The 12,904-nt window shown below is 42.9% G+C and overlaps 1 protein-coding gene across 1 annotated transcript in view; it reads left to right on the top strand.

Annotated features, from left to right (window-relative positions):
• Nucleotides 1-6,492: 6,492 nt before the first annotated feature.
• Nucleotides 6,493-12,904, top strand: part of LOC306914797 (limbic system-associated membrane protein-like) — a 91,873-nt gene continuing 85,461 nt past the window's right edge. Inside the window, exon 1 of the mRNA XM_079491999.1 lies at nt 6,493-6,938. Coding sequence (XP_079348125.1) covers nt 6,781-6,938 — 158 coding nt within the window. The 5' untranslated portion in view covers nt 6,493-6,780. The remainder of the gene's footprint in view (nt 6,939-12,904) is intronic.

The following is a 12,904-nucleotide window of genomic DNA, read 5'->3' as shown; positions in this document are numbered from 1 at the left end:
GGCCTATAAAGCAGTAGGCTACCACAATGGGGACGGGGCCTATAAAGCAGTAGGCTACCACAATGGGGACGGGGCCTATAAAGCAGTAGGCTACCACAATGGGGACGGGGCCTATAAAGCAGTAGGCTACCACAATGGGGACGGGGCCTATAAAGCAGTAGGCTACCACAATGGGGACAGGGCCTATAAAGCAGTAGGCTACCACAATGGGGACGGGGCCTATAAAGCAGTAGGCTACCACAATGGAACCTGACTATAAAGCAGTAGGCTACCACAATGGGGACGGGGAAGAAAGAGAAACACTTTCTGAAAGTCTTTGCAAATGTCTGAAAAACATTGAACATTTCGGACACAATTTGACTAATGACTAAAATAGGGACAGGCCAGGTTGAAAGACTGTATTCTCTTCATCCTGCTTCTTCCTGTGCCAGTTTGAATGTGTGCGATGTGACATTGTGGGCTTTACAGGGAAATTAGACTAAAATGTAAGACTGGAAAAGAGGTGCGGAACAGAACATTTTATCAGTGAAGATAAGAAGCCTTCAAAACGTCCAGCACCTGTTCAAAACTGTGACTGTTTAATGAACACAGATCAAGGAAGATATACTGGCTGAAGAGGCTGTAGCCGCAAATAGAACTCTGATTAATTAAGGTAAAACAGAGACATTTTAATCAATCCAGTCCTGAACATACTGTAACTACTGCCTGTCTGAATAATTAATTTATTTTTAACACACTACACACTACACTACTGAATATCAGAAATTATAGAGGAGATAATAATACATTGCAATACAAAATAAAAATAAAAATAGTTGTAAAACAATGTCAGACTCAATGAAAATATCATTTGATCATCATTATCAACTTTGAGTGGTTTGACATTTAATAGGGGATTGGTCCATAGTATAGGCAGTGTAGGCAGTGATGATTCCAGCTGTATCCATCATGTCCTCACAACCCAGGTTAGCCTCACACACCTCTCAGACGGTTTCCGTTTTCTCTAGATTATGTAGATTGATCGACCAGGTGCAGATTCAGTCTGCTCTGCCTCAAACCCACCGCCCCCCCCCCCCTTTTTTCCCCTCACTGTATATGTTTCTTTTCCCTTTTTACCTCCATTATGATGAATTCCTGTACTGTTCTTTGTCTATATAGAAGTGTCTATTTGTACGTCTCTAAATGTTTTGATGAATTGAACATGGTGGACCCTGTTGTAAACAAGTGTAATGCTTAATTGGGTCGTCCACTCACAGTTAACAGCCTTTGTATTGAGTTTGTGCTTGAAATGTACTGTAATTCTGCAAACTGTTAATAAAATTTTCAATCAATCAATCAAAAAAACACCATTGTGACATAAAATGTTAGGTTTTCTGAGCTCAATTGCACCGCAAAAACATGAACTTTTAACATTCAGTAGATTTTCTGTGGTCTGGGGTTTTCTGGCTCAAACAAGTGCTCTGATTTTCCTGCTGACTGTGATGTCACAGCCTGCAAATCCCATATATGACAATGGGATTTTCCAGCAGATGTCACTGTTTTCCCTGTTTTCATTGCAGCTCAAAAAGGCTTCACAGACACACAAAAAAATCCCAGACCACAGAAAATCCACTGAATGTTCAAAGTTCAGGTTTTTTCGGTGTAATTGAGGTCATAAAACCTAAAAGAAAAACGAAAAATAATGCCATAAAAATGAAAAAATGCCATGAAAAAAAAAAGCCTGGTCGCCCATGTTTCCTGTGAAGACGTGAATGTAGATGTTCTCCAGAGTAAATAAGTACATGTCAAAGTGTTTCATCAGCCTGGTAGCGAGTCCTCGTCTCTTCCATTTTGAATTAATGGCAATTGCCAGGTCCTCCTGCTGTCCAAAGCGGCCGTATATCCCGCCAGCCAACTCCCAGTGTTTGTTCCATTTAGTATGTTGTCCCGATCGTCTCTTTCTACTACCTTGACGTGCACCGTCATTGCAGAGGTCAATCATCCGATTATCAATGCCAAGCTTCAGTTGGTTGAAGATTGACATGAAGCTTGACATGTCAAGAGCTGTCTCCCACTCCTTGAAAATGGATTGCAGCCTTTGACAACATTCTTAAGCTTCTGCTTGGGCTTCCAGCGTCCCTGTTGGTTTTTGCTCATCCGTATGTTCGTACTCGTGGCTTAGAACTTCTTTGCCAGTTATATGTGATATATATTTAATGAAGATATAATATATCTTACAATAAATGCACCACATCTCTGTACGTGTGTACGTACGTGTATACATGTACCGTACGCCTGTAATCCACGCAACTCGAGAATTCACATTCGACACACGTTTCCAGTCCAAGTGCCCAGCCTTGAGTCGGTCGTATACACGGTTGTCCAGAATCACCAGAAAAGGCTCTGGTCAGGCTCTGCCAGTGGACCTAATGAGCCTAAGTCCCCACACCTGTCCAATCTCCAGGCTCTGCCTGAGCCAACTGATTGCCATGGCATTCACTAAAGCATTCACTGAAACTCTGAACGTCCCAGACTCTTCTCCCTTCTGGCTCCAAAACTATGGAATGAACTTCCAATTGCAATCAGAACTGCAGGCTCACTCCCAATCTTCCGCCGTAGTCTTTGAAAACCCACCTCTTCAGAGTCCATCTTAGCCCGTAGCACTTGCCAATTGCCATAGCACTTGCACTAGCCTCATCGACCTTACAGGCGTCTCCCTAGGACTAGGGAGGTCCTCGCTGCGCGTCCCACAGGGAGGAGAGCCTGTGACAGAACAAGGAGCAGGTAGGGGGATTACATCTCCACACTGGCGTGGGAACACCTCGGGATCCCCCAGGAGGAAGTTGTTAATGTTGCACTGGAGAGGGAAGTCTGGAGCTCTCTGCTGGACCTGTTGCCCCTGTGACCTGACTCCGGGTAAGCGGTTGAAGATGGATGGATCGATGGTAGTAATCTGCTTTACCTTGAGCTTATCTTGAGGTGGCCACTTGCTTGCAGTTGCAGTTGATTACAACAAAACAAAAAACAAAATAAGTTGGGTTTGCAAAACGTAACGTTGGCATCTCTTGTGAGCTGTGACATTAGGTGTTGATTGAAGGGCAGTGAGTGCAGCTTGGATGGGAGCTGTCCTGGCTTCCTCCTTATCTCATTAGTCACAATAACACAGAGTGACTCTGAGCCGACACTCCAGTCAAAGCAGAATAAACTCTGACTAACAGTGGAGGAGCAGTACTGTCTCTTTCTTTATTCCCAGAGCCATAGATCAAAGTATTTAGACTGCAACACTTTTTGAATGAAAACCAATTCCCAATTGTGCAACGTGCATTTACGGTATAAAATTCTTGCCTAGCTAGGAATTTGGTTCATTGAATTCAATATACTGTAGACATGCACACAGAGATTAAGTGCATTTATAGTCAGGGGTGCACATTATTATTTTGGGCTAGTCCTCAAAGGAGCACCTGGATATGTAGCTTGGTGCGCACAGGGGGGGGGGGGGGGGGGGTGCTATGGACATTTGTACTCTACGTTACTATTCTGCGTTCACACGGGCAGGTACAAAGATGCAAAGCTACACAGAGTAACAGACAGTATTTGTAATTGTTAAGCAGCAGGAGGACGTTTGTCTCTGTTTACTTTGTTTTTATTCCTTTTTACAGGTTAATACAGACAGGCAATTCACACACGCAATTCACACACGCGCTATAACATGCCAATGTGAAAAGGGTGGGATATATTCCTCAGCCTAGTAAGAAAATGTGTGAAAGATTTCACGTAAATTGCATGCTGCGTTCATGATTTGAGGCTTTTGTTCAAAACGGGGCAATCTTGCAAACTGTGAAAGCTAATTATAGCCAATTAGGATGGAATATGAAATATTGGACAGATCCGACTTGAGCACATGACCATAGATATAGTGTGTAACGATTTCTGAGATTTTTGGACAGAATCTGGAGGAGTAATATAAAAAAATGTGTTTTACAAAAGTCGGCCTCCTGGTGGCGCTATAAAAGGCAGATGCGGAAAATGCAGGTCAACGGTTTGTCCTTGGCCTCTAGGGAGTGTGCATGCAACGTTTCACGCAGATCGGTGCAGTTTTAGGTAAAAAATGTGAAAAGCTGCCTCATGGTGGCGCTATAACAGGCCGTTCTGGAAAATGTGGGGCAGAGGTTCATCGTTGGCATCCAGGGAGTGTGTGTGCAAAGTTTGGCATCGACCGGGTTAACGGTGCCGGAGATTAGCTGGTAACAGACGGACGGAAGGAAGGACGGACACACACACACACGGACACACACACGGACGGAGTGCAAAACATACTCTCTCCCCATGCCTTCGGCCTGGTGGAGACAATGAATTACTCACCTAATGCTGCAGCTGTCCCATGTTTAAGTAATTCCAAACACAAAGTGTGTACATTGTTTAAGTGACAGATGCATGGTTTTGACTAGCGCTCTGAACAGACGTCCTCTATCTGACTTTTTCAAAATAAGAGCCACTTTTAATGATTAGTTAAATGTGGAACGCCCTACCAACTGTCATTAAGACATGCGAATCCCTTGACTCCTTCAAAACCGCTCTCAAAGGGCACCTACGGATGGCTGCAATTCGAAACTGGCCCCCGTAAAATCTGAATCCCACCCCCCCGCCCCCCCCCCTTTTTCCCCTCACTGTATATATTTCTTTTCCCTTTTTACCTCCTTTATGATGAATTCCTGTTCTGTCTATAGAAGTGTCTATTTGTACGTCTCTAAATGTTTTTGATGATTTGAACATGGTGGACCCTATTGGAAACAAGTGTAATGCTTAATTGGGTCGTCCACTCACAGTTAACAGCCTTTGTATTGAGTTTGTGCTTGAAATGTACTGTAATTCTGCAAACTGTTAATAAATTCTTCAATCAATCAATCAAGTATACTTACAGGACATTAGGCACATTGGGTGCCTGGCTCAGTTGGCTGTGTGCAGGCTGCAGCGGAATGTTTTGTCAGGAGGAGGAATCTCTAAATTCCTGTCTCAGCTGTTGGTATGCAAATGCGCTTGGCATGCCGTTGATCTGTCGCGCACAAAACTTTTTGACGACGCTTGCTCTGCCTTTGCACTGACGTCACTTCAACTGAGCTTCCGTTTCTGTCCTGCAGTTTCCTTACTTTACTTTATTTGTTTATTTGGACAGGACAATGCATATTAATGGACGTCACATGGACGTAAATACACCGGATAGTTGAATTTACTGTTGCACCCTAACTTGAATAGAATAAAGCAGTAATAGAAATATTCTTGTACAGCTTGTTCTCATTCTAACCCACATGCCCTTTCCTTATTCAGAACTCCAAACATCTCTTCAGACTCCACCTCACCCCCTAGCATTCACCTCTTCAGACTCCACCTCACTGCCTAGCATTCACCTCTTCAGATTCCACCTCACCCCCTAGCACTCACCTCTTCAGACTTCACCTCACCCCCTACCAGTCACCTCTTCAGACTCCACCTCACCCCCTGCATTGACCTCTTCAGACTCCACCTCACCCCCCTAGCACATCACTCTCCCTGTAGGCTGCCCCTTCTTGCCAGCCTTTTCTTTCCATTGATGCTAGTGATTGACCAAGATATCGCTACTGATCTCATACTGTGTTGTTTATTGACTAGAGTTCATGTTCACTCTGCTTATTCCAATTCCAAATTCCAAGATACTGTATTGTCCTGACTCCTTGCAGCTGTCTGTTTTCCACAGTGTGTCTGTCTGTCTCTCCTCTTGTCTGTCTCTCCTCCACAGAATGTCTGTCTGTCTGTCTGTCTGTCTGTCTGTCTGTCTGTCTGTCTGTGTGTCCTCCTATAGACCAGTGGTTCCCAAACTTTTTTCTCTTTGTGACCCAAAAGAGAAATTAGATGTTTGCACAGGACCCAAATTAGTGAAGAGAGAAGCTCACAAAGCGACATATTATGAGCTTGTAGATCTGCTATTTTCACCAGATTGGCTATTTTCACTACTTTTTAAACATGTGTTTCCTAATTTATATTTTTCTTTGATTTCAGTACTTAAAATCACAGAATGTAGTAATTCATGAAAATATTAGCTTTTTTGGTCATGTTTTTTGAAAATGTTTTGAAATGATAATTAAAAACAAAATGTAGAAACAATAATAAATAACCCATACAACCCATACAAATTGGGATTTGTCCCACTGTTTGGGAAACAGTGCTATATGGACTGTCTCCTGGTGTGTCTCTTACAAAAAGAAGGTTCCCCCAATAAGGAGGAGGTGGTGCTGTTGTCCTGACAACCATGGGAGAGTCACAGTCTCGTGAAGGGAGGCAGCAGAAATAATGTGCATGAGGAGAGAGAGAGAGAGAGAGAGAGAGAGAGAGAGAGAGACTGTGGTGGAGTGGAGCGCTGAAAAGAGGGACTAGCTGATCATAATTGTTCTGCCTCTCCTCTCTCTCTCTCTCTCTCTCTCTCTCTCTCTCTCTCCCTCTCTCTCTCTCTCTCTCTCTCTCTCTCGTTGTAGGTTTGCACTGCTGCTCTGCCCAGAATGCAGTGAGCAGTGTAGTCTAGCCATCAGTGGAACCAGTCAGACCATAATACTTAACATGCATGTTCCATATAAAGTGTTCTTTTTTTGTAGTCACTGAGTAAGAAGCTGTTATATGCTGCTGCTGCTGCATTGGATATATAGTTTACATCACCTATCGAAGAGTTTTAGGACATAACACGTTTTGAGAAGTCTGGAGTGGACAACTATTTTATTTCATTTCATTCCCTCTTTGGATCTATCGAAGCGCGCACTTCGCTCCTGTGTTAAAATGCAGGTTGGACGGAGATCATCGTGTTGGAGACAACTGCAGGCTTCTTTTTTCCGACTCCTGTGTCTTATTCCCACAGGATTCCCCGTCCGGAGTGTGGATATGCAGCGAGCCACGGATAACATCACCATCCGACAGGGAGACACAGCCGTGATCAGGTAGGACTGCCTGTCTGGTAGCAACTTTACTCTGCTCTCCTCAGCACCCGTCCTCAATGCTCATTCACAGTTCCCCCATAAACATTACACGCTTCCACAATGAATACTATTATATAGAAAACACTGAAAACAGACCAAACACATTTGTTTGTGTTCATGAGGACGGGAGGTACTGTAGCTGTAAAAACAAAGAAAGTGATGAATGAATGTCGATGTGTTACTGATAGGATGCCTGGGTTGCTGAATGAATTGAATACTTCCAAGTTTATCTCGCCAAACTAAACACATTGCACAGTTTATGCTCGAGGAGGGCAGTTCAATTAGATGCTATCACTGTGCTTGTACAACACAAAAGGAGTATATAATAAAGCGTGTCACACAGTGTGTCCACAGATGCAATCTGAATGGATCCATGAATGAATAAGTATTTATCAGTGCGGAGACATGAGCCTGGAACATAGGGGCTGGAATGGAGCGGATAGAATAATAATCGATTTAGAAAACCATTTATTTCACCTCCGTCACTTATAGTTGTCTCCACCAGGCCTGCAGGGGGAGAGTATGTTTTGCACTCCGTCCGTCTGTCCGTCCATGTGTGTGTCCGTGTGTCACGACATCATCATGTCATCGATGAACCTCTGCCCCAAAATTTCCAGAACGGCCTGTTATAGCGCCACCATGAGGCAGATTTTAAACTATAACTGCACCAATCTGCGTGAAACATTGCATGCACACTAGAGGCCAAGGAAAAACCTTTGACCTGCATTTTTCACATCTGCCTATTTATAGCACCACCAAGAGGCAGACTTTTGTAAAACACATTTATTGATATTACTCCTTCAGATTCTGTCCAAAAATCCCGCAAATCGGTACACAGTATCTCTATAGTCATGTGATCAAGACGGATCTGTCCGATATTTCATATTCCATCCTATTTGGCTAACATTGACTTCCAAAGTTTGCAGGATTGGTCCATTTTGAACAAAAAAAAGCGAAAAAGTGAACCGTGTTATAGTGCCACCAACAGGTGGATTTTTGCAAACCAAAATTTTGGAACCAAATGCCTCAAATCATGAATTTGAACATCCATTTGCCATCAAAGGCATAAAAATGGCACCCTTTTCACATTGGCCACCAGGTCACAATAACCTACCCTGACCTGGCTGGCGGAGACCTGTGCTCAGAGGAGCACTTTTTCTAGTCATTCATGTAGCATTCATGTAGCTGTCTATTTTAGACTTTTATGTGTTGAGTCAGTTCTTAAAGACTTAAGTCTATTTAATGTAATCGTATATTGTGCAGACAATGCAAGCTGTCAACTGTTACAGCGATGCTGTTATAGGCAGATGTCAGGCTGTCAGCTGACACGTGACTCCAGGCGTGTGTTTGTGATGGTTAGAAAATGCAGATGATTTAGATGTGGATTTATGATTTCTGTGCTCTTTTGGCCCTATTCCCAGGATGGGAGTTTCTTTTTGAGTGGTGCAACCACTCCAAGGAACAGCAATGTCCGTGTTAACCTATGTGACTCGTGTTAACCTATGTGACTCGTGTTAACCTATGTGACTGTGTGAATATGTGACTATGAGTACCAGTAGGGGCAAAAGTGGTGCTGTTGTGCCAGAAACAGAGAGAGAGAGAGATAGTGTTGCAATGTTGCCTAGTGCTAATTACAGAGAGAGAGAGAGAGAGAGAGAGAGAGAGGCAGGGGGAGAGGGGAGAGGGGAGTTGCACCACTCAGTTCACACAGGTGTGATTTTTACTCAGGCCGGGGATTGGGACGGGATAGGAATTATTTTATTATCATTTTGTTACTCTAGCCGGGGGATTGGGGCGGTCTGGATTTTTTTTCTGTGGGAGTGGGATGGGACAGGAGTGAAAATCCAACCCTGTATCATCCTCTACTCCACACCCCATTGCTTCTGGAGCAAGGAAGTCTGGCCTGTAGTATTATAATCCTCTCACACAAGCAGTTCACCACAATGAACTGTGGGTTCAGATAATCAATAAGGCAACTTTTTAGAATAGGAAATGAACACTGTGATGAGCTAGCCGCTAGCGCACTGAACATACGTCAGTCACTCTATTCAGTGATGGAAAGAGGAGCAGTGGGTGTGGTATAGGGAGGCTCACAGATAGCATTTTAAAATAAATGCTAGACATTTCAAATAAAGAGGGGGGAAAGCAGTAGGCCACTTAAATGTTATAATGTTTCACATACTGTACACGTTGGATATCGGTGTTTGAACAGCTACATCTGAACATTCAAAATGCACGTGTGTGATGTCATGTCAGGTGTGGAAGCTGTGTGTGTGTGTGTGCGTGCTCGTGTGCGTGCGTGCGTGCGTCCGTGGTCCGTTTCCAGCTATTGAGTCATCTTCTGAAGAAACACCAGTACAATGCCATACAGACACTGACTCTGACTACTGCATAGAGACTGTATTGCATTATCATCAATGTATTCCTCAGTAACACTATGGTGTGCTTATTGTACTGATGCAGATTAGTCTGCTTAGTGCAGGATACTGTAATGACGCATATAGTATTTACTTTTTATACATGTATACGGTTTGTGGCAGGGGGGCGTGATCTAGGCGCTGGCCGTTGGGTGGGGTGACAGGTCTGGCTCTGCCAGCTCACCGGTGCACCTGCAGCACATTGTGTTAATTAAATGGTGCTGTGTTCTGTGCAATGAGAGGCAGACCTACTGTACTTTACCAAGCTGCCCGGCTTTGTGTAATGAATTGCATTTTTATAGCACTTTTCCAAGTGCTCAAAGCGCTTTACAATGGTTCATTCATTCATACATTGGGAGGTGAAGCGGCGAACAGTCGATGCCAGCGTCCTCACTTCCCACATGTGTCCTTCCTTTCCCCTTGGTGGTTGACTATTGGTCACACTGTTCTACTTTCGTTCATTGCTGATGGAGTTTTGTGTGATGTTGTTTCTTCTTTTTGATTCATAACTATTGTGTTGCTGCTCTTAGCCAATATACAGAAGCACTCATTTTACTCTTTCTCTGTCATATTCCACCCGAATAGGCTAATAATAGTCCACACTCATGATCAGTGAGTATATCACAACCATTTGTTTGTTTTAATTGACCTCAGAATTTACTACACCGCAACAACAATGTCACACTGAGCTTCGTCTTTTACATGTTCAGAAATGTTTGGAAAAAGCGACTGCTACTGCCAAAACATTGGGGTTTGTATTGTGCCAGCCATTATGAAAGAGTTACAGTACATGTCAGGGCTTAATGAGCTCTCTATGAATGGCAATAGCATAATTATATTACATGAAAGCATATCTGACCCAATTGTGTATAGTTTACCTTAGTCCTCATTAAAACAATGCGCAATTCTGGGAAATTGCAAGTGTGGTTGCACTGACGCGAGACACAAATTCCGTCTTGAATTCTTCATATATTCGTTCTTCTTCATGTGGGAAGCCGGCGAGCCGCATGTGCACACTTGTAATCCATGGGTTTATACTAGAAAGTTCTGTCCTTGATGAATTATTCTTGCCATTTAATTCATATTACATATTGTGATGTCACTGACTGTCTGATTGGACATTATATTGTCCAATCAGAAAATGGACAGAAAATTGACTTTTGGGGTTACAGAAAAGGTTACTAAAAAAACGCCTGTTGAACTCAATGATCAAAACAATTTCACAAAGAAACGGGCATAAAAGTTCTCAGACCTGGAACAATAGTGTGTTGCCTACAGCAACCACACTAATGATTGATTTGTTTACTAGGCCGATGCCCGTTGGGAACACATGGCCCTTTGGTTATTCAACATCTGTTGTACATGATCTCCCATTGTCAGATTACCTGCACACTGTAAATATCGTTGCCGGTTGTTGTGTCTTTCAGGGAATAGACACACAACCTGCATTTTATTGATGGTTTTCTTTGGCTTGCTAGGCAAAACTACAAATGAATGTCCCTTTTAATAAACTCTATGAATCATTTGGAAAGGCTCAGTAACTGTTAATCGCTCAGTTACTGAGCAGAGTGTCAGAAGGTTAATCTGGTTGTTTTGAAGCAATCATCCGTATCAGATGGCTTTAAATGAACCGTTTCATGCCAATTATTCTACTGTGAGCCAGTCAGATGCTATATTGTATTTATGTATTGTGGTATCACTGTTGAGTGTTGCTATAATGGGGCTGTCAGGATCAATCACCAATAATTGTGATTCACAAATTAATTGATTATTCTCAAACAATTGTGCTCGGGCGAATATGTAATAATTGTGATTTAACTCATGATTGACTTCATATTGGTTGTCTGTTGGTTTTACAACTTTACAATCCCTGTTGTGGATAGACCTCCAGATAGAGACAGAGCAATAGAATAGAACAGAATATGTAGTGGTGAATTTACCGGGTTGTTGGGTTATGTAAACCCATATGCAGGATTTCACTGCAAGGGGACTGGCGAGGATTTTTATTTTTGTTTGAGACAGGAGGTTATTCTAATTATAATCGCTGTTGGTTGATTCTTCCGAAGTGCTTTTTCACCCCTGGTGTTACATGAAAACCGGTGACCTATCAACGATGCCTTGCAGTCTAGGATAGTTGCGTAATCATTCTACCGTATTCCATGGGTTACCACTTTTGGTGCCACATGGGTGACAGACTGGTCTTCTTTAAATTAATTTGTTGCACGTGTGCGAGCGACATGGCAAAGATTGAGAGAAGACGGAGAGGTTACCTTGGCTTTTAGTAAGGCCGTGGAAATATTCACAGTCATACTGTTTTTGGATTTATTGGTGAAAGGAGGAGATCAAGGTCAATACAATTATCCATGGTGAAGCCCAGCACAGCTCCACAACTCTCGGGAAAGTGCACACTCTTGATTTTATGTTTACCAAACTTCACCGCAGGACAAGTGCCAACACTATGTCATGTGTAACTAAAATCCCATTATAGACATTATTTAACCCGCCCCAACCTGATGCCAATAAAGTGAAAATGTCTTGACTCTGCTTAGCTCTGGTCCATAGTCTCCTTAACGCTATGGTACTTTCTTTCAACTTCCTGCACACGCACTCACATGACTATAGTAAGGCCAGTACCACACAAGCTGACTTCAGGTCAAAAAGACCTTTTTTCCTACGATGTTATATTTGCTTTTGGAGTATCCTTGAGCAATGCACTGAATGTCTTTAAAATCCTTGGAAAGACTAGAAAGGCACTACATGAATGCAGCCACCATTTTCCAGCAGTCACAATATCATACATCAATATGCTCACGTAGATGTGAGTGAATCAGTACAACCACATAACGGTTGAGCACGTCAACCCTAAAATATATACCGGTAGTAACACGACCTCAGAACCTTAGAGGTCTCTCCTCTGCATGTGTCTCCTCATAGTCTGCAGCCAAGGAGGAGGACCATTAGCAGTTGTGTCTCTGCTTGGAGTGACATTTGCCCCAAGTAAGTCAGAAAGAACATCAATCATAGTGTATTAAATGTTTCATATCCAAAAGATTTAGGTCAGTGAAGAATGCCCCACATTTCCGAGAGGCTCCGCAGAAAATGTGACTTTTCCCCTTTGACAGAAACAATAAAGAAGACATGGCAAAATATAATTAGCCTTGTTCCCACTGAGTCACGCCATATGAACCCAAAAAAGAAGGGAAAAGTTTCTTCGCTACAATAGTTTGCCACACTAGTTTACTTTTAATTGCTTTTTTCCTGTGTTCTGGTTGCAGGGTGGCCTTAAGCTGAAGTGTTGCCATGTGGGGATATAAGTGCTGGAAATTGACAATTACTAATTAAAGTATTAATGTCACAGTCGGTGTGATTGCTCTCCTCTGGGTCAATTATCTGAGCTTTGACAATATCCTCTTCTCTGCCTCCTTATTTTCACTGGAGATGATTTTTGTCGCCTTGTGATTTACGGTTTACCCTGCAGGGTCGATGTCACCACTAAACCCACAAATCTCT

Source organism: Electrona antarctica (assembly GCF_951216825.1).
Source record: "Electrona antarctica genome assembly, chromosome: 22".
NCBI lineage: Eukaryota > Metazoa > Chordata > Actinopteri > Myctophiformes > Myctophidae > Electrona > Electrona antarctica.
The sequence above is the reverse complement of the archived record's forward strand: the minus strand, read 5'-3'. Positions and strand labels throughout refer to the sequence as shown.